This window comes from Octopus bimaculoides, chromosome 7 (genome assembly GCF_046866305.1).
Source record: "Octopus bimaculoides isolate indiv1 chromosome 7, ASM4686630v1, whole genome shotgun sequence".
In the NCBI taxonomy this organism is placed as follows: domain Eukaryota; kingdom Metazoa; phylum Mollusca; class Cephalopoda; order Octopoda; family Octopodidae; genus Octopus; species Octopus bimaculoides.
Window position 1 is genome coordinate 33,836,475 of NC_142934.1, and position 23,019 is coordinate 33,859,493.

Here is a 23,019-nt window from a genome sequence, read left to right on the forward strand (position 1 = left end):
ATGATAAGTAGAGGGTAGATATTTGCAATATTTACATCTATACTAAATTTACATGGTTTCATCTCTGATTCTCATCAAGTGTAATTCCTGGATATGTATATACTACCGGACTGGACACGGACTAGAAACTTAAAGCATCTATTTCTAAAAAGAACCTAATAATGTTCTTACCCATAGTGTCATATTGGTGCATAATGTTATTTTTTTAGCTCAACACTACTCTGATACCATGTAAATATACAGGAATGAGATACCATATATACATATATGCATATATACGATTTACGACCAACAATCCCAACCATCCAAAATGGCCTAACAAACTTAGAAAAATATGGGAGGAAGACCGACCCTGTATGCGACGAAATAGAAACAGCGAACATGAACCATTCCCTCGCCTAGGAAGAAACAAGAACCTCAGAAACATAAAACAGAGGCACAATGCTACAATTCCTTTCATAGGGAGAACATAGTACAACTGGGCCCTGGCCCCAACGAAACAAAATATTTAAATAAACCCACAGAACATATTCACCCTAAAATTATAAATTTATCAAAAAGAATCCTCAAGAAAAATAAAATGAGTCCTTTAATGAAACTTTTCAAATTTACCTCTACACCTACCTCTAATCTCATAGAACTTAAAGGGGGAGTAGCAAACATTTAGATACTTAGACAATTTCCAAATACCCTATCAGTACCCATAAATGCATACAAAACCTTCGTAGAGAAGAAAAGGAAACTTTACTAACATTGAAGAACAACAACTCAACCATCCTAAAAGAAGCCAATGATATTGGGGCTATTTCTGAGACAAAATATTGGAACATCTAAAAGACCAAAACTACTTTAAGGAGAAAAACAAACAAGAAATCCACAAAAAAACAGTAATGAATAAAATCAGAACATTAATTAACCAATATCCAGATTCCTTCACAGATAAAGAAATATCTACTTATGTAACTTTGAAATTAAAGAGGGCAATTTCTGCGGTTTATTCAAGATCCACATAAGCTCGGAAATACAGTGAGCCATAAATGAACAGAAGAACTAATACATAAAAATACCAAGACCCACTGATCTCAAATTGGAACCAGTAGTTGGTGGGCTTCAATCTCCAACACAACGATAAGTCATCTTACGTTAAAAATATTCTCTCAATAGAAGTAAATTCCAAAGTAAACGTTTCTAGTAGAGAAGTAGAAGAGAACAGAGCAGCGTATTACTTCATTAGAAATCTACGGATGCAATACGCACATAATAGAGAAAAATGAAACAATTATGGACGACTTGCTCCGAAACACCACCGAGTGGGGAACATTTCTCAAAAATAACCTGCAGTTGTTTCCTTCAAAATTCCTACATGCTCGAAATGTACATACATCAAGGTATATTTGTAGAGAATTTCACGAAAAAATATTCATTTTCCTCGAAGTTAAGAGGAATTTAAGTGGACTCTGTTGGAGTTTCCGAAAATTGTCCCCCACCTCCATTCCAAAACACTTTCACCGAAAATTTTTGTATATTAGGAATCTACATAATAAATAATATATGTATAGAAAATTTCATAAAAAAATATTCATTTTTCTGAAATTTATGACCTTCCAAAGTCAGGGGGGTACAACTCTGTAGTTATGCCTTCTTTTATATACTTTATTTTAATATTTCCTTTATAATAACTGAAGGACCTTCTATATGTGTGTGTGTGTGTGTGTGTGTGTGTGTGTGTGTTTTCCTCATACGCTTGGATATATGAACTTACACCTGTCTATTTTCTTATTTACTCCTATATTTTTTCACATATTCGTATGGGTATATGTGTGCTGTCTATGTACTTACATATGTATGTGTATTTGTACATGCATACATGTGAGTATATACACCCATTATGTGTGTATATATATATATATATATATATATATATATATATATATATATATATATATATATATATATATATATATACATATATATATATATATATATACATATATCTATATACAGGTATATATGGGTGTTGTATGCACATTCATATGGATATGTGTAAGATACACCATCTTCTGCATGTTGTTTTTTTGTATAACTATGTATTTGTATTTGAGTATACATATACGTGGAGGCGCAATGGCCCAGTGGTTACGGCAGCGGACTCGCGGTTGTAGGATCGCGGTTTCGATTCCCAAATCGGGCGTTAAGAGTGTTTATTGAGTGAAAACACCTAAAGATCCACGAGGCTCTGGCAGGGGGTGATGGCGAACCCTGCTGTACTCTTTCACCACAACTTTCTCTCACTCTTTCTTCCTGTTTCTGTTGTGCCTGTAATTCAAAGGGCCAGCCTTGTCACACTCTGTGTCACGCTGAATCTCCCTGAGAATTACATTAAGGGTACACATGTCTGTGGAGTGCTCAGCCACTTGCACGTTAATTTCACGAGCAGGCTGTTCCGTTGATCGGATCAACTGGAACCCTCGTAGTCGTAACGAACGGAGTGCCACGATCCGGTACATATACATTTGTACTTATATGCATACCCTTATATACCTATGTATATGTACTCCCATTTACTCCCCCATCTCCCAACATATCTACTTCACTAAATATTTGCATATGTTACAAGTTACTCCATCTTACAATTAAGTATATTTTCAATACTGGTATATATACTTTTGTACGTTGTAGTGCGGTTGTGCATGTTTGCATCTATATCTGCATATCTATGTATACTTCTATGTGTATCTATATTTCTATATATGTGTTTTTATGTGTATACGTGTATATGTATATATAGAGGTAGGACAAAATAACGGAAACACCTAGCATCATAGCATCATACTTTTGAAATATCTATAAAGCCGTCAAAAGCTTGTTTATTTTTATGTTTTTGATTTATTATTAGTGTTGCTTAATATGTTTTGTTAAAATTGCTGTTTTTTTCAGATATCATCAGAAAAAGGTAATTAAAATTCATTAAAATGACAGATCTATCGGACTTTCAAAGAGGTCGAATTGTTGGTGCTCGTACGGCAGGGCTAGTGTAATGAAAACCGCCAAAATGTTTGCTGTATCAAGAAGTACTGTTTCGAAAGTAATGACAGCCTTTGAGAAAGAAGGAAAAACTTCCTCGTCGAAACAAAAACTCCGGAAGAAAATCAAAACTTTCAGATATGGACCGTCGGATTCTTACGCGAATTGTTAGAAAGGTTCACAAAAGTACAGTTCGAAAAATTACTGCAGAGCTTAATGACCACCTCGAGAACCCAGTTTCCACAAAAACTGTTCGCCGGGAGCTGAACAAAGCCGTATTTCACGGGAGGGCTGCAATCAGAAAACCACTACTTTCAAAAACAAGCGTTGCAAAGCGTTTAGAGTGGAGTAAAAACCTACAGAATTGGTCCCTAGAGCAGTGGATGAATGTTATTTTCTCGGACGAGTCATCCTTTACCTTATTTCCGACCACCGGCTGAGTATACGTGTGGAGACAGCCAAAAAGAAGCATTTGACCTAGACTGACTTCTTCCAACTGTTAAACATGGAGGAGGATATGTGATGATCTGGGGGGCTATATCTTGGAAACCCGGCGGCCCAATGATTTCCTTTCATGGCAGAATTAATAGTTAAGACTATTTAAACATTTTACCTGATCAAATTCATCGTATGGTTGCGGAACAGTTTCGGGAGGGAAGCGGCATCTTTCAGGATGATAATGCACCAATTCGCACAGCTAAAGTTGTTACTGAATGACACGAGGAGCATTCTAGTCAAGTTGAACATCTTATCTAGCCACCACAGTACCCAGATCTCAATATTATTGAACATTTATGGTGCATTTTAGAAAAAACAAGGAGTCGATATCATCCACCATCATCACTACAAGAACCGGAGACCGTTTTAGCTGAAGAATGGAGAAAAATTCCTTTGGAAACAACTCAAACTTTGTACGAGTCGATACCTCGTAGAATTCAAGCTGTAATTACTGCTAAAGCGGTCCTACTCCATATTAGAATAAATTTGTTTGAAATTTTAAGGTGTTACTATTATTTTGTCCAACCCCTGTATGTGTGCATGTACATATATATGTACGTATGTGTATGTATATATATATATATATATATATATATATATATATATATATATATATATATATATATAAGTATGTATGTATGTATGTATGTATGTATGTATGTATGTATGTATGCATGTGTATGTATGTATGTATGTATGCATGCATGTATGCATACGTATGTATGCGTATATGTATATACGTGTTCATTTACATATGTATGTATTTGTACATGTATATGCATGTGTATATAGTGTGTATGTATATGTATATATTTGTGTATCTATATGCTTATATATGTATTTATGCCTCTATATACAAATTTAATTGCAATATACATTCACTCTACTAAGCATTTATTCTATAATTTTGTAACTTTATATGTACCCCTACGTGTATCTATCTACTCGTAGATCACAATAATAATTATTTTTAATATATTTACATGCATTGAACCTATATAACGTTTATCTTTATTCATTACGATCATATATAGTCCATTCCTTATCCTTCTCACATAATACTCAACAAGAATAATACTCTTGACATAATTTTTTTATATATACAAAATATTCCTTTTTTATAGCATTATCCAACACATTCAATACCTTTATTATTAATCTATCTTTCTTTTATTTTTGACATTCACTTCTCTCTCATTACATCCTATATTTGATCATTATTATTTTTTCTTTTTATTTATCTCCCCTACACTTTCGTTTCCTTTTCACCCTTTCTAATTTATTACCTTATCACTTCTATATTTCTCTTATTACCACATCTAAAATGTTCTCTTATCTCTATTCTTAACAATAAACTTCGTAAGTATATACAACCTTAATCGTCATATTTTCATTTGAATTACCACTTTCCCTCATCTTCTCCTTTATTATACATCCTTTATTATATTTAAGCGGATCTTAAGTGAACAAGAATCCTTAATCCACTTCCACTTCATTCTTTTTAATCCCTTTTCCTCCCCCTATATTTTCATAAAGGACTTCATTAACTTTCTAGTATAAGCTTTACAAACAATTTTTTTACGCTAAAATTTTTTCATCTGTTTAACATTTTTTATTTAAAAAACGCCGAGTATTGTTTTTAACGGTTAGATTTAATTTACATTAGATAACGTTTTCTCACTGGACATTTCTCTAACTTACTCGCCCAATGCTGCATATATGGAGATTTAATTAGCAAATCTATACTAATCTATAGAGAGAGTGCAATCGATATCTCTATATGTATATCATCCCCTAACCGTTCGTCCGTTAGTTGTGGTTTAATATTTGACATGACTCCCATCACTATTGCACATAGATAGGAACAGATAAACGTGAAACTCATAAATCCAACTTTTCTGTTATTTTTTAAAGTTCCTATTATTATTTTCTCTCTGCATTGATGAGTACTATGATAATTTACAAATTCAAATATGAATTTATATCTATGTACGAAACAATTGTATGCATGGATAAACTTCTTACAACTTTTTAATATCTTATCTCCTCCATTTTTGACAAATATGATTGGATTTGTAGAACTTCATTCCATAAATTAATCATACACTTAATATATATATATATATATATATATATATTTGAAGTTAAGCAACAAAAATTCAATAGGTTATAGTAGTACGTACGTTTCGTACAAGCTCCATTTATTCATGTAGTGAGAACACCACAGAAAATACAATGTACAAAATACATTTTCATTGTATTTTCTGTGGCGTTCTCACTACATGAATAAATGGAGCTTGTACGAAACGTACGTACTGCTATAACCTATTGAATTTTTGTTGCTTAACTTCAAATTTTATTCACCAAATCTCTTGATTTTGTTTTTGGTTTTTATCCTACCAAATTCTGGTGCCTCAAGCATTTTAAGTACCACATTTAATCTTTTGATTAAATCTATATTATTATTATATATATATACACACACACATTTCTGTTAACGATTATAGTAATGCTAGCTTCATTAATATCTCTAAGGCTTTTATGGACATCACAACATTCATTCTTTCTGAAGCCGATAGAACTGTTTGTCCCTTGATATATACCCTTGAAGAATAGTCAAGAAATGGACTGCTTACGTTGGATGAAAAATATTTACTTTTAACCTTTAGACATTATGATAAAACAAAGTAATATTTTTCTTCTTACCTGCTGCATAAGGGGGATATACCTTTTTGTCGTATATTTTTTTATCAACCTTCCATCTTCCAAACCTGTAAACCTTGGACTCGGGCATTATCCGACCCATAATGCTGTGTCGAGGCATTTCTGGTTGGCGCAAGATCTCCACTAACATAGGAATGTTTACGAAGGTGTCCTCGTCTGCTTTAAGGATGTAATTTACACCAGGACAATAATGACTGGCCCATTTCATAGCCATTAATATTTTAATAGACAAATTATAATAAGAGTCGATAAAATTCTCTTGAATTATATCACCATATTTTTTACTCTCGGCGATTAATAGACTTTCGCGTTCAGGAAATTGATGAAGTCCCAATAAAAAAGCTACTTTGACTGTTTCTTGAACTTCTCGACCAGGCCAAACATGACCTTTAGCCACGCTAGCCCACGTTTGTCGGATAGCATTGCGGATATCCATATGGTCATGAATACTTGGTACTACAATCAAAAGGAATGGTGGATCTCTTCTAGAACACAACTCATTTGCATCTAGTCGGAAATAAAATGGATGAGGATTATAAATTTTTGGTATTGAAACTGTTGTTGGATTTAAAAATATTTTCTGGGTAATAGTTTTACTTGAAAGTGTCGAGTTCACTGATGAAATATTTATCTTTTTAAAAAGACTTTCAGAAGTTCTAGAACTAGACGTGGTTTGCTCCACACTGACAATTTTACTGGTAATATATCGTGCCAATGAAATGTTGCTCTGACTCTTAGCAACGGCACTGACATTCTTATTATCCAGAACTACAGTATTTGTATCATCATCGACTAATGAATCCAAGGTATTTCTAATGGCATTATCACTGGACTGAACTAGAAGAAGAATACCTTTTTTTGTTGTAATGTTCAGTCCTGAGATATTTTGTAGAGTGTGATCATATTTTATGTTCACATTACTTCCATTTCTCCCAGCAGTACGAGAAGCTAATGTCTTTTGGAAATCATTATTCAAAGTTTTCTTATAAATGTATTCTTTTTGAACATGATAAGCGAGATCATAAGGAATCTGTGCAGTTTTCTCGTAATCCAAATGTCTACCTGTATCAAAGTTGAATATATTGTTTGTTATAGTTGAATGTACAACAAACAGAAAAACTATTCCGAGGCAGACCAACAACAACGGACATTTGATTTTAGATCTGTTCAGTAACCTTCGCATGACAGCAAAACAGCTTGCAGCTGGAAATAAAATAGAAATAAAAGTCAAGTATGAAAATATTAAAACAAAGATGTATTTGTTACAGAGCTCTTTAAAGACGTGGTGAAAAATCTCACACTTGTATGTACATGTGCATCATATGTATACATTTTTAGGTAAATGTGTAGAGATATATATAAAAACGTGTAGATACATATGAAGATACACGAGTAGCAACATGTATGTATGTGTATATATATATATATATATATATATATATATATATATATATATATGTATGTATATTTATATATATATATATATATATTTATGTGTGTGTGTGTGTGTGTGTGTGTGTGTGTGTGTGTGTGTAGGTACATATATATACTGAACTACAAAAGAAACGTCGCACTGTAAAAGGTTATTTATTTTACACAAGATATTGAGATGATATGGTTTTTATTACATTTCTAGGTAATTTGACAGGAAGATGTCACTAACACAAAACACCACTCTCTTTTGAAAACAAGGATTGCACGTGGGATTCGAACTCACTCACTTTTCGTGAACATGGTAATGCTCGCGAACGCATCTTTATGAAAAGCATTGGGTATAAAAGGCACCCAAGTTTACCAGCCTGTTTTTCGTTCCCCTCACTTTCTTGAAAGAACAATCGTTGAGTGATTTAATTTGTTGAAGGCTTCTGGCCAGGTACGTCGAACTACTAAAATTGTTACTATTATTGTTAATTTGTTGCGTTTTTTCAAAGGCACACAGCTTGTTCAGCAGGCTTGTGTTTTTTCTTATATCCCCCCCCCCCCGTTCGGGATGGAAAGTAAGATACCGGAGATGGACGACGAGAAGGAACGATCAGGAAGCTACGCATACACAAACACACACAGCACATGAAACTCTACGGAAAATACACGACTTTGGCTTTGAATTGGTAGATTACCCACCTTAGTATCCTGACTTAGCCCCCTTCGACTATCACCTCTGTTTACAACTGATGAAACAGCTCAAGAGAACGAAATTTCACTCCGATTTGGAAGTGATCGCTGCTACAAAGGCCTGGTTGGAGGCCCAACCTTCCGAGTTCTTTTTACAGGGATTAGAAAAACTAAAGGACCGCTGCAATAAGTGTGTGAATCTGAGAGGGGAATACGTTGAATAAAATCATAATTAACTGATCCTCCTGTACACAAACGTGTAGCTATATGTTCTGGCACACGTGTTGATACATGTGTAAATAGCAATGCTCCAGACCGCTCTGTGTGGAAGAAAGACGTTATTCTGCAGTTGTGTTCTCGTATTTATAGCAAAGGACATTATTGTCTAATGCGTTTATAACAAAGGATGATATTGTGTAGTGTTCTTGTGTTTATAACAAAAGATGTAATCTGACTGTTTACTGTTGAAATCCTAACTGGCAAAATGATTCGTCATGAGGTCAGATTGATGCTGCATATCAACATAAATATTGATTGCTGCAATAGAAAGAATATCGCACATTGTGAGGAATGGCATAGTTCTTTGTTTTATTATTCTTGGGCGACATACTTCACTTTATCAACCCTGAAATAAAGTAGTACTTTATTTTATCGACCCCGGAAGGAGCTGATACTTTATTTTATGGATCTCGGAAGGGTGTTATACTTTATTTTATCAATCCCGGAAGAATGAAAGGAAAAGTCAACTTCTAGATTTGAACTCATAAACGAAGAGGCGTAACTAAATACTGCAAGGCATATGCTCTAGTGATTCTGTTAATCTACCATTGAAATAAATATTACAAACTTTTACAGACTGCATACAGGTTCTCACTTATTAATTCTAGGAGCGGCAGCACGGTTGAAAACACAAACGTCAGTATATTTAAAGCATGTAACCATATCTACATAGTATGGAATGAACAAGTAAATCTGCCATTGACTCCATTTAAGAGCTCTTCAAAATATACCTCGTAGTTAGTCAATGTGGGACAATTGAGATTGTTCACAGACGATGATTGAATTTTGTATAAACTGGATTTGTCTCTTGTTGCCTTTTCATTACTTAGGGAGAGTTTATGAATAAACAATGAAACAATATGTAAATGTGTGTATGTTTATGTATATGTGTGTAGTCATATGCGTTCGAATAGGAAGAGAATAAAAGAGAAAGAGTAAAAGACATAAAAATGACAAATAGAAAAACAACCAAACTCACAAACTGGCAGATGGGCTGGATGTTATTAAGATAATGTTGAAAGGCTAAAAGAGTCAACACATACTTCCTGATCGATTTTTAATGACGTCCAAAAGAAACTTTTCTAAAACGACCCTCAACAACAAGAAAGTGGACGCATTCCAAATAAAATCCATGTCAGAAGTATTATAGATTTGTATTCATTTCGTGGTGTTTTGGCTCATGAATGTACAAGGCTTGAGAGAAGAGTTTCGAAAACCTGGCATTTCAACAATGCAAAGGGGAGATGTCATCAAAACTGGAGTTAGTTAATTGTTAAAGAAAGATGTTGCTTGTCTAAACATTATAATCGTTACTTAAAATTAACAGAGCGTAGTTGTCAGCTCGTAAATAGCTCTTTTTGGATCAAATGTCAAAATAAAACTCAAGACATCAGCTTTGTTTGTTGTTTTCACTCTCATGTTACTTATTCTTTTGAGAAAGGTTTCTCTTGACAATCATTAAGCAACTGAACTCACACATGCAAAAGACGAACACGGATTTAAACATATCTATCTATCTAGCTTTTATCTTTCTCTTGTTTTAGTCATCAGACTGCAGCTACACTGAGACACCGCCTTGAAGAATTTTCAGTCGAATAAATCGACTTCAGTACAATTTTCTTTTTATTTAAGCTATAATGTTATACGTTTCGGCGTAATACTAATAGTGATAGAGACATTAGTCTTTCTCTATCCCATACAAATAAATCTATGATGAAAAAGAGAACAAACGCCGAGGTTAACGAATAACATCATAATAAATAAATTTTATTTTTTTGGTTGTTTGGCTTTACATAACGTGGTATCTGCTAGCAGGGTCGCCTCTGAGTTGGTGTGTAGTCAGCAGAGGTGAAGTCGAAAAGTTAGTTAAGTCATCCCAGTAGAGTTGACAGAGTGGTTCTCAGTAAGTTGTTGCGTCTACCTCGGCTCTGAGGCAAAGTGAGTGAATGGTGGTGAATAAACGCGTGAAAGGCTTTAAATACTGGTTTATTACGCATGCGCACTCGAGGGGCTTCCGGGAAGGCAAGTCCCTTGCGAATGCGTAGATCGCACTTCCTAAAATGGCGGCCATAATTTCGTGCCACTACAATGCCCCCCCCCCCCTCCCGAGTGCGTAGCACGAACAAGGAATAGATTGTAGTGGGCGCCTGAAACAAGATGCGGCTGTAGATACACAATGAAAATGAAGAAATTTGTTAATACAGAGAATGGAAATACTCAACAATGTAATACAATGCACGTGGAAAACAATATTCCAGCGGCACAAGCCAAGTTCAGCTTGGTAAGTGTTGTTGGCTGTAAAAAAAAATGCTTACGTCACTGCATTTCCTTTATTACTTGTGATTGATGCAGTGACGCAAGAAATTTCCATGAGTGTTCAGCACTAATAGGGAAAAACACAGTTTGAGACTTTTTTTTTTACAAAAAAGAATGCTGAAAATGCAATAAAATACAATGCAGTCAAATATAAATTGTCTTGGAGTGTTTCTTTGGCCAATGCACTGTGCGGCCAGACCTAGTGACATAGTGTTCATGCGAGTTAGTTCGCAACGACGAAGGTAGAGTTGTCACAGGTGTATGTGTTGGTGATGGTGTTGACAAAGGTGTTTGCAAAGGTTGAAAGGCGGGCATGTCAGTATTGTCAACGGAAGATGTAGTTTTATCAAAATACGCTTTCTTCAGACGGTCGACAGACACATTCTCTGTACGACCATTAGCGTCGATTTGGAAAAACTTCGGAGTGCGAGAAAGCACACGAAAGGGTCCTTTATAAGGAGAAACAAGGGGTCCTCTGACAGAATCATCCCCAACAAAAACATGTGACCAAGAATCAATGTCTGGTGGCACTTTAGAAGGTGGAGATTGTTACCGGGGACCCATAGTAGGAAGGTTAGAAAAATAATCTCGTAATCGAGTGACATAGGACGCTGGATTTTGAGGCTATGATTTGTCTGGTACCAACATCGTACCAGGCATTGCCAGTGTGGTACCATACAATAGTTCTGCTGAAGAAAAACCCAGGTCTGCTTTAACTGCAGTCCGGCATCCAAGTAGGACAACGGGAAGAAATTCAGCCCACGACTGCGGAATGGGCGATGCGCGCAATGTGGCCTTTAGTTGCCTATAAAAACGCTCCACCATCTCATTACAAGCGGGATGGTAGCTGGTGGTGCATATATGATGCACCCTCAGGATTGGTGATAACTCACGAAATAACGCGGCTTCAAATTGTCAACCACGATCCGTGGTCAGGCTGGACGGTACGCCGAACCGAGAAACCCAGCCAGACACGAAGGCTCGTGCAACAGTCTCAGAAGAAATATCTGCTATAGGAATGGCTTCTGGCCAGCGGGAGAAACGATCAACACAAGTTAAGAGATATGAGAACCCGCGACTCACAGGCCATGGTCCGTCCAAATCAAGGTGAACATGGCAAAAACGGGCCTCTGGAGAAGGAAATTGTCCAAGTGGGACACGAACGTGCCTATGGATTTTCGCACTCTGGCACTTCATGCAAAAGCGTGCCCAAGTGGTAATTGATCGCTGCATGTTGAGCCAGAAAAACCGAGCAGTGACAAGTTTTACTGTTGCAGAGATGCCCGGATGTGACAAGGAATGAAGGGCATCAAAAACAGAACGTTGATGGTTCTCAGGTACTAAAGGCCTAGGAGAACCGGTGGGTGTGTCACACAATATAGAACCTTCTGATGAAGGGAGAGGAAGATAGACAAATTTACAATTGTTGAATTTTGGCAAAGTTAAATCTACCTTCGACAAGGGAGGTTGGTCCTGCGAAATAGCAAGTAAATCAATTGTTGCAGGAGAGGAAATAGAACTGACAGGGAGTCTCGAGAGAGCATCAGCAGGGATGTTCTTCTTCCCTGGCACATGACGAATGTTACCTGTAAACTGTGAAATATAGTCCAGGTGACGGAAGGTACGAGGAAAGAGTTTGTCTGTTTTAGAAGACAGAGCAAACGTAAGGGGCTTATGATCAGTGTAAATCACAAACTCCCGTCCCTCGAGCTGGTGCTGAAAATGCCGAACCGACAGATAGATCGCTAATAACTCACGATAAAAAGTACTATATCTGCGTTCGGCAGGCTGCAATTGGCAAGAAAAGAAAGCCAAAGGTTGCGTTTGGTTATCTACGGTGTGCTGCAAAACAGCACCAACCGCAGAATCCGAAGCATCCACAGATAAAAAGAGCGGAGCATCAGGAGCCGGATGTGCAAGAACAGGAACGGTGGATAATTCCTGTTTCACGGACTCAAAGGCAGACAACGCCTCAGCAGAAAGAGTGAGTTGAGCATCCTTTTTAGAATGGCCTTGCAGTAACCTTGTTAAAGGAAGTAGCTAGTCCGCATACCGGTCTATAAATCTTCTGTAGAAGTTGACCATACCTAAAAAATGGCGCAACTGTCTCAAAGAAGTTGGAGGGCGATGCATTGAATGGCATCGACCTTAGCAGTAAGAGGTCTGATTCCACTATAATCAATGAAGTGACCTAGAAATTCCAAGGAGGACTGCCGGAAAACACACTTGTCGGGGTTTATTTTGACGTTGAAAGCGCGGAGTCGCTGAAAGAGTTGCGACAAATGGTGGAGATGATTCTCTTTTGTATCGCTAGCGATGAGTATGTCAAGCCCACGAACAACTTCGTCTATAAATCGTTTGAAAGTGCATGTAGCATTCCGCAGACCGAAGCTCATGAAAAGAAATTCAAAAGAGCCAAAAGGAGTAGTGATGGCAGTTTTGGGAACGTCCTCTGGATTAACTGGGATTTGATGATAAGCTCGAACCAAATCAATCTTGGAAAAGATGGTGCAACCGTATAGATTTGCTGAAAAATCCTGCTAATTCCTAATTGAATAACGATCTGGGCCCGTTACAGCATTGAGTCGCCGATAGTCCCCCACCGGGCAAAAATCTGTATCCCCTTTCCGCGCTAAATGAAGGGGAGATGCCCATGGGCTGGAGGAGGGGCGTATGAGGCCGAGTTGATGCATGTGTTCAAACTCGGCCTTAGCCGTCTCTAGACGTCGTGCCAGACGTCGTGGGCGCGAAAAAACAGGCAGCCCAGTTGTTTTGATATAATGGAGGGTGGAATGAGCGGGCTTTGCCGGCTTAAACGTCATGTCCACCAGCTCGGGAAAGGAAGCTAGAAGCGAATGAAAAACGTCCCCAGCTGGGCTGAGAGGTGAGTTGGTAGAGCTCTTTGCCGGCGTGGAGAGGGATGTTGAATCGTCGACGAGCCTCCGACGCCGGACATCTACCAACAAGTGAAAATGGCTTAAGAAGTCCGTACCCAAAATAGGATGCGGGAAGTCAGCTATGACAAAAACCCATTGAAAATCCCTACGAAGACCGATGTCTAATCGCAGCTGACCAAAAGTAGTGAGGCGGAGTGGCCAGATACTACAACACGAACCAGTGTTCACCATGAAGTATTTCTTCGACACCTGGTCTTGCACAAAAATTGCGCGATTAAAAGAAAGTTGTGAGGAGGAAACTGACGTGCTCAGTTCCTCCTTGACTCGTTTCCCGCTGTTTTGAATGAGCATGGCTGGATGCACTTGCGTGCCTTGTCAGCGAATGTCGTATGATACCAGCACATACCAGGTTGTGTCCTAGAAGTTGAATGACTACGAGATCTGCTATATATATGTATGTATATATATATATATATATATATATATATATATATATATATATATATATATATATATATATATATATATATATATATATATATATATATATATATATATATATATATATGTATGTATGTATATATATATACGACCGGCTTCTTTCAGTTCCCGTCTACCAAATCCACTCACAAGGCTTTGGTCGACCCGTGGCTATAGTAGAAGACACCTGCCCTAGGTGCCATGCAGTGGGACTGAACCCGAGGTCATGTGACTGGGAAGCAAGCTACTTACTTACAACACAGCCAAGCCTGCGTGTAGACATATATATGTATGTATGTATGTATGTATGTATGTCAGGTCATTAAAAGTGTCACTTTTCGAAATGCAATTTATAGTGTCTAATTATATTGTGAGTTTTCTCTTGTAAATCAATTTTTATAAATCTATGGATAGATAAAAAAAATTCGTGTTGTTTATGAATATGAGTTCAATCGTGGAACAAATGCATCCCAGACAACTTGAAACATCAAAGAGGTGTTTGGTGAAGATGTGGCGAACGAGCACACTGTACGTCGATGGTTTGAGACGTTCCGGTCTGGTGACTTTACTCTTGAAAATCGGCCCCGTGGTAGACCTGAGACCAAGGTGGGTAATGATGAGCTGGAAACTGTAGTGGAAGTGGGTACATCTCAAACTATGCGTGAATTAGCAGCAAGGTTTGATGTTTCTATTCCAACTGTATTAGACCATCTGAAACAGATCGGCAAGGTAAAGAAGCTGGATAAGTGGGTACCACACGAACTGAATGAGCATCACATGACACGTCGTCTTGAAATTTGCCGTTCTTTGCTGTCACAGCATAAAAACGAAGCATTTTTGCATAGTATTGTTACGTATGATGTAAAATGGATTCATTTGAACAATAGCAAACGTTCTGCATGGTGGTTGGATAGAGACAAAGTGCCAAAATGCAACCCAAAAAAAGAATATTCACCTAAAAAGTTAATGGTGTCTATTTGGTGGTCCAGCACTGGTGTCATCCATTACAGGTTCATGAGATCTGGTAAGTCACTTACAGCGCATGTATACATCAACCAATTGGATGAAATGATGAATGAAATTGCAATTAAACAACCGAAATTGGTCAATAGAGACAGGTCAATTTTCTTGCAAGACAATGCTCGACTACATGTTGCACAAAGAACGCTTCTTAAGTTACAGGAACTCAAACTGGAAGTACTCTGTCATCCACCATATTCACCAGACCTTGCACCAACTGACTATCACGTTTTCTAGGCATTAGACAACTTTTTTCAAGGAAAAAAACTTCAAATCTGAAGAAGATGCAAAAACAGCCTTTCGTGATTTCATCACCTCTTGCTCTCCAGAATTCTTCACTGCTGGCATAAATAAGCTACCAATAAAATGGCAAAAATTGTGTTGATAATTTAGGTGCATACTTTGATTAAGTGCATTGCTTTTTGTTGAGTTAAAGTAAAATAAACTTTCAGTTCAAAATCGGACATTTCATCCTTAATGACCTGATATGTGTGTGTGTGTGTGTGTGTGTGTGTGTATGATGTATGTATGTGTGTATGTGTGTGTACGTATGTATGTATGTATTATGTATGTATGCATGTATGCATGTATGTATATTTGCAGTCACACGTGAATACCTGCACATAAATATATTAAGTGTATGCACACACACACACACACACACACACACAGAGAGGCACATGCGCGTGTGTGTGCATTTATCCCTTATATATATATATATATATATATATATATATATATATATATATATATATATATATATATATATATAAATATAATTAAGGGATCAGCAAATATTTGCTTCACCATATACCGAAGTTCAGAAATAGCAGCTAAAAAAGCTGAGAATCCCACAGATAGCTATCTGTGGGATTCTCAGCTTTTTTAGCTGCTATTTCTGAACTTCGGTATATGGTGAAGCAAATATTTGCTGATCCCTTAATTATATTTATAAATATATATGAGCTTTTAAATAAGTTCTCCACCAATAATGGTGCTTTCATACCGATGGGCTTGGTAAAAATTGTTAATTGTTAATTGATTTATTAATTAATAAATTGATAATCCTTTACCCTTTTAATTTTTATATATATATATATATATATATATATATATATATATATATATATATATATATATATATATATATATATATATATATATACATATATATATGTGTGTGTGTGTGTGTGTGTGTATATATATATATATATATATATATATATATATATATATATATATATATATATATATATATACGACAGGCTTCTTTCAGTTTTCGTCTACAAATCTATTCAGAAGTCTTTGGTTGGCCCGAGGCTATAGTGGAAAACACTTACCAAAGGCGCCACGCAGTAGGACTACACCAGGACCTATGTGGTTGGGAATCAAACTTCTTACCACATTGCCAGCGGGTATTATACTCAGATGTGAAACCTGAACTTTGTTCGTTGACCCGAAATTTCGTCATATCTGTAAAATATTTTGCAGGGAATAAATCCCTATGCTTTTAAGGTTTGATTTTTAGCCGAGCTTGAAAAGTATTATCTCTTAAGCTGCGATCTGGCTGAATCATTAGCACACCAGACTAAAATGCATAGTAGCATTTCTTTTGGAGTTCAAATTCTGCTGAGGTCAATTTTGCCTTTCATCCTTTCGGGGTCGATGAAATAAGTACCAGTCGAGCATTGGGTTCGATGTAATCGACTAGCCTCCTCCCACCAAAAATGTATGTGTGTGTGCGTGTGTGTGAGAGAGAGAGAGGGGGGTTTCTCCTTGTGGATCTGTCCATCTCTATGGACACAGCACCTTTCTTTTCATTTTGCTGTTTTTATTTCTCTATAGTCATTTGAAGAATTTCTTGCCTGTAGACATTGAATGTCTTTTCCATTTGAAACATGCTAATTATTTGAAACAAGAGAATAACATAGAGTTACTGGTTAAAGAATATCTTGAGACTTGTGCTTTATCATTTAATTCCTTTGGGTTAGATTATAATAATTACATGCTCGAGATATATTTAAAATGCAATCACCAAGAGACCGAAATTCTCATGAATCTTGTAAATATGTGGTTTGAAAGGATTAAATTTAAATACATTAGCCGTGGCGATTGAGATGGTGGAGACAGCAGAGAAAGCAATGAAGCCACTGAGGCCAACTTTGCCTTTTATTGTTCAAGGCTCAATAAGATAAGAACTGTGTGTGTGTGTGTGTGTGTGTGTGTGTGTGTGTGTGTGTGTGTGTGTGTGTGTGTGTGTGCGTGTGTGTGTGTGTATCAAAGATCACTTCGACTTATAGCTTAATTCTGTTTGAAAAATAAAAAGTAGCTAAAATAAATAAATAATAAAAGTAGAGCAGCAGTTTCCAAGTACAGATGATATTTAATTATGGGTGTGACGAGGTGGAGGAGAGTGACACGGAATAAAATAGTTGCACTTGCCTAAATAAAATTCCAATGAAGGAGCTTAAATCTAGGTTAGAAACCGGCTCTTTCTCTATTGGCAAGAAATTTTGAAATAAAATTGGACAATGAAATACATACATACATACATACATACATACATACATACATACATGATAGTAACACCGATCACCAAAGCAGTTTATCATGGACGAATAGCCGGAGTACTACTTCTCACTTTGAAGGGGTATGCGTTTGCAATCCAGGAACAGGAAATATCAACCAAGTACCTGATACATAAAAGGGATAGAGATGCAGGAAAAGCTGTAAAATGTGACAACTGATGCAAACTTTGTGGAGTTCACACTGAAGATATCACCCACATCATAAGCAGTTATCTAAAAATGTCATCATGGTTTATCTACCGATGAGACATGACGATGTAGCTAAGACACTCTATAATGAAATCCGGCAGAATAATCTCAAGGACAAAGAAATAAAACTCCATAATATGGTAGAAGCCATAGCCACTCATAATAAAAAGGAATACTGGTGGAATATACCAGTGAAGACCTCAATAAAATGTAAGTACACCAGACCTCATATAATGATTTGGGATAGAGAAGAGAAGTTGTGCACAGTTGTGGAAATTAGCTGCCCAGCGGATGTTAATGTAAAGCTGAAGATCTGTGAAAAAGAGAATAGTTATGGTGAACTATTGAGAAATCTGCAGTTACTCTATCCAGATAACAAGTTCAGGTTTATACCTGTAATTATTGGGGGCCCTGGGATATGTAACACACTGCATAAATACCAATCTTGAGAAAGAAGACTTCACAAAACCAGAAAGTAGAAAGCTAATCCGAAGACTACAGACCCAATCCATCACTGGAACTATAAAAATTTGTAAAACTTTCCAGAAGTTTATCATTTAAATATATATATATGTGAGCATGTCTAGATATGCAACTATATGGATAAGAATACATAAATAAAACATACAAATTTGCACACACATACGTACGTACATACATACATACATACATACATACATACATACATACATACATACATGCATACATACATACATACAAAAATACCCTGTTGTTGATGTTGAAATTCCAATGAGGGGACCTTGGATCTAGGTTAGAAACCGGTTCTTTTTCTATTGGAAAGAAATCTTGAAAAAAACTGAATAATGACATACGTACATATACACATGGATGCATACATGCGAGTGGGCTGGAAAAGTCATAGGCTAACTATGATGGAGTGATGCTAGAGCTGTGAAATCTTGTATGTATTAATTTCAACACCTCTTTTTAATAACTGCATTGTTTCTTTCCGGGTAAACTGACATCTCACTGTTCAAAGAAAACTTCAAAATTAACTAGTACCGACTTCTCTTAAAAATAGGCAAAATTTGGCATCGTGATGTTATCAAGCATCTGCAGAAAAAGAGAATGCTGACATGGTTGCTATATTAGGGGACGATGCTCCAAGTTCATCAACAGTGCAAATATGGGAAGCTGAGTTTAGGAGTTTAGGGAAGGGTAGAGCCTTGAAAATGACCCAAAGTTTGGACATCCTGAAATTGCTACAACAGAGGATAACATTGATCATGTTCACCACATGGTGATGGATAACAGACGCTTGACTATAAATCAAATAGTCAATGCTATTAGCATATCTTATGAGAGAGCTGAGAATATTCTGCACAATGAACTTGGCATGACAAAGATTTATGCTTGGTGGATGCCATGTCTTCTGACACCTGATCAAAAGCACACCAGGATGATCACATCAAGGGGAAATCTGCCATTGTTTGAGGCAGATTCAGCTGGTTTCCTTGAACGTTTCCTTAGTCAGGATGAGTGTTGACTTCATGACTTTGAGCCAGAGACAAAGAGACAACCCATACAGTGGAAACGCCCCACCTCACCTGCTCCAAAGAAGGCCAAGGTCGTTTCATCTGCAGGGAAGGTGTTTGGGGGATGCAGAGGGCGTTGTGTTTATTGAATCTCTTCAAAACGGAGAATACTATGCCAGCTTGCTGAGGAAGTTATGAAAGGCTATCAAGACCAAAAGGGGTTTTGTTTCATGGGACAATACTCCAGCACACAAGTCCCTGGTTTCGATTGTTGCAATGACTATCAGAATTCAGTGGAACAGTCTTTGATCTAAATTGCCGCTGTGTATGACTGTGGCCTTGAATTGGTTGATCAACCTCCCTATTCTCCTGATTTGTCTTCATTTGACTATCATCTATTCCCCAACATGAAAAAAAGTACTTCATTGGGTACCAATATCGCAGTGATGACGTTATATCTGCTGTTAATGGCCCTTTTGACCAACAAGATGAAAGCTTCACCGATGGGATCCAAGCACTGCAACACCGATGAAAAGTGTGTGGACCGCAAGGGAAACTATGTTGAAAACTAAACCTTATTTAGTGACATTCCATGCGAGTATCTTGGTCAATCTATGAACTTTTCAACCGACCCTCGTATCTAGGTAACTCCTAATAGATAGAGGACAATAACAGGGTTTCATAGTCTTACTTTAACAATAACCAGTTTTTTCTTCTAGAATACTATTAAGTATTTTGTTGATGATACTATATAGAACAGCTCACTATCGAAATCGGGTATGTATTTTGGCTACGTGTTGAAAAGGATTAGATATGAAAGGGGAGTTCTATCTCTTTGATGCAGTTACTTTCCTAATGTTGTGTTCTTGTGGTTGTTTTACAAAAGTGATCTCTAGTTTATGCAGAGAAATAAAAAGCAAATAACATTTCTGTTAGAAATAGCAACCTGTTAATGAAAGAGAAGGATGAAAAATATTAAAATTAGAACACCGACAGATTAAAAATAGTGGTGACATCCTAGAATAACATAACAGACTAGCATATCAGAGTTCAACATTCTTCAAATATCGTCTCGTCCATTCTACTTTCTTCTCCTCATGTCAGCTACACATGTTCCAGCGAATTCTGATACCCATTGCTTCAATCTATTGGCTTAAATCCAGAAACATTTTTTACATAACAACAGCTGCTGCAGAAGCGCTTGTGTGGTGATAGTGGTGGTAGGGGCGGCGGCGATGGAGACCGCTGTGATAGCGTAGGCAATGTTTTCCTTTTGTCTGATAACTTGGCAAACTTCGAATGTCATAGCACTCTTTGGACATTACTACTAACCTGCGTGGCTGAGTAGTTAACAAGTTTGCTTCCCAGCCAAATGGTTTCGGGTATAGTTCCTCTGCACAGCAGTATGTGTGCGTGTGTGCGTGTGTGCATGCTTGTGTCGCATTGTCTTGATAGCTGTAAATGAGAGACACTGTCACACACAAGCAGTGCCATTCTTCTGTGAAAATATATCTTACTAGGAAATAAGTGAGTGTTGGTGACTGGAAGGACATCTGGAAAAATGGATGACGACGACGATGATGATGATGATAATTGCAATGTTATTATCAGTCCAGATATGCTTGTGGCACATTCGAACTGGGGAACAAGCTACTCACTGAATTTTGTCACTGAGAATATATCTCGCTTGTTGACAAATGTTTTTTCCCCAGCTCGAACGTGCCTCAAGCATATTTGGACTGATATTGCAATTTTACTTAGCGCCCCACTTACGTAATGATGATAATATCTGTCAATACAAAATATATATACCACACACACACACACACACACACACACACACACACAAACACACTATCTACAGCCAAGAAGCACTCGCGAGAGAGTATGGTGTCGTAGCATTGTTTATTGTTTCAGGTATTTATGTTGTCGCAAGCAAACATAGGTACCCTTTCGGCTCATCCACCTTAGATCCAATGGAAAATTCTAGATGTTGCAATTGGAGGAAGATAGGGCAACATCAGAACATTAAGTGCTGCTGAGTAGACTGGAGGAATGTGAAATGAAATACGTTGCTCAAGGACAGCGTCCTGCTCGATCCAGCTATTGAACCTACAACCTTATGGTTGTTAGTCGAACACCTTAACAACTAAGACACGTACCTTCATCACATAAACACACCTACACACACACATATATATGTACACACACACACACAATCTCGAGTATAGCTCACTTTTTTCCATTGTTGGTTTCCTTTTTCTTTTCATGTATTTTTAAAATGATAGGTGCTTTGTTTTAAGTTTCTTTTATTATTCAGAGAGTTGTTGTTGTTGTTGTTGTTGTTATTGTTGTTGTTGTTGTTCTTCTTCTTCTTCTTCTTTTTCTTCTTCTTCTTCTTCTTCTTCTTCTTCTTCTTCTTCTTATTTGTGGTTGAATAAACCTATGATTAAAGGCATTCCAGTCATGACCACTCCATTTGTTATTTATCTCAGAGAATATATATATATATATATATATATAACTAAATTTAAAGTTGGTTAGATGTCAAGTGAGGGAGATTTAACTGCTAATACTAGAAAGTCAAGTATTAGAATCTGCTTCGTTTGTTCGTTATTCCGAGACGATGGTTTGAAGGTCTATTACTTAAAGTTAGAGGAATGTAAGAAACCAGATTACGTATGGCACGTTTATGAAGAAACACGTCAATGTGTGGAACAGTGAGGAAGACGATGAAATAGTGAGAAGCAAAAAGTGAGTGTAAGTGCAATATGAGTATGAGTGAATGACAGAGAGTAAGGAGAAGAGGTTGAGAGAACGTGTGTGTGTGTGTGTGTTTGTGTATGTATGTATGTGTGTATGTATGTATGTATGTATGTGTGAGAGAAGAAAGGTGGAGAAACGGCAGAGATATAAATCAAGATAGGAAAAAGATGGCGGAATAACGAGTGCATAATTTCTAGTTATCTTTGCTCTTGATCAGATAAGAAAAGGAAATAGAAAATATTTATTTTTTAAGAGAAAAAAAATGACAGAAATGTTATCAGTGAGTGATGAGTAAAAAAGTTTTTGAGGAATCTTTTTTTTTTTTCTTTGAAATTCAGATAGTATGTAGTAGACGCCATCTTTCTATGGAGACCAGTATCAAGAGAAACAGAAAACTAGATATCTTTATCTTATTTTTTTAATAAGCCAGCTTCTTTAGACATTGACATTTACAAATATCCAAAGATAAATAAATGTATATTTTTATTTATTCTTGCAAACATGTATACAAATAAATACAAGTTAATTTAATCATATGCGTGCGCGCGCGCGTGTGTATTCAACGAATTAGGCACGATCTGTGGCAATACAAAACTTTACACTTCTTCACTTTCCTATTTATTCATTATT

At 36.8% G+C, this 23,019-nt stretch overlaps 1 protein-coding gene across 2 annotated transcripts in view; it reads right to left on the minus strand.

The window, feature by feature from the left end:
- LOC106882039 (uncharacterized) overlaps positions 1-23,019 on the minus strand; it is a 109,616-nt gene that overhangs the window by 19,174 nt on the left and 67,423 nt on the right. For both annotated transcript variants that reach the window (XM_089355136.1, XM_052969559.2), the window contains exon 2: positions 6,229-7,449. In XM_089355136.1, coding sequence (XP_089211262.1) covers positions 6,229-7,429 — 1,201 coding nt within the window. In that variant the 5' untranslated portion in view covers positions 7,430-7,449. The remainder of the gene's footprint in view (positions 1-6,228; positions 7,450-23,019) is intronic.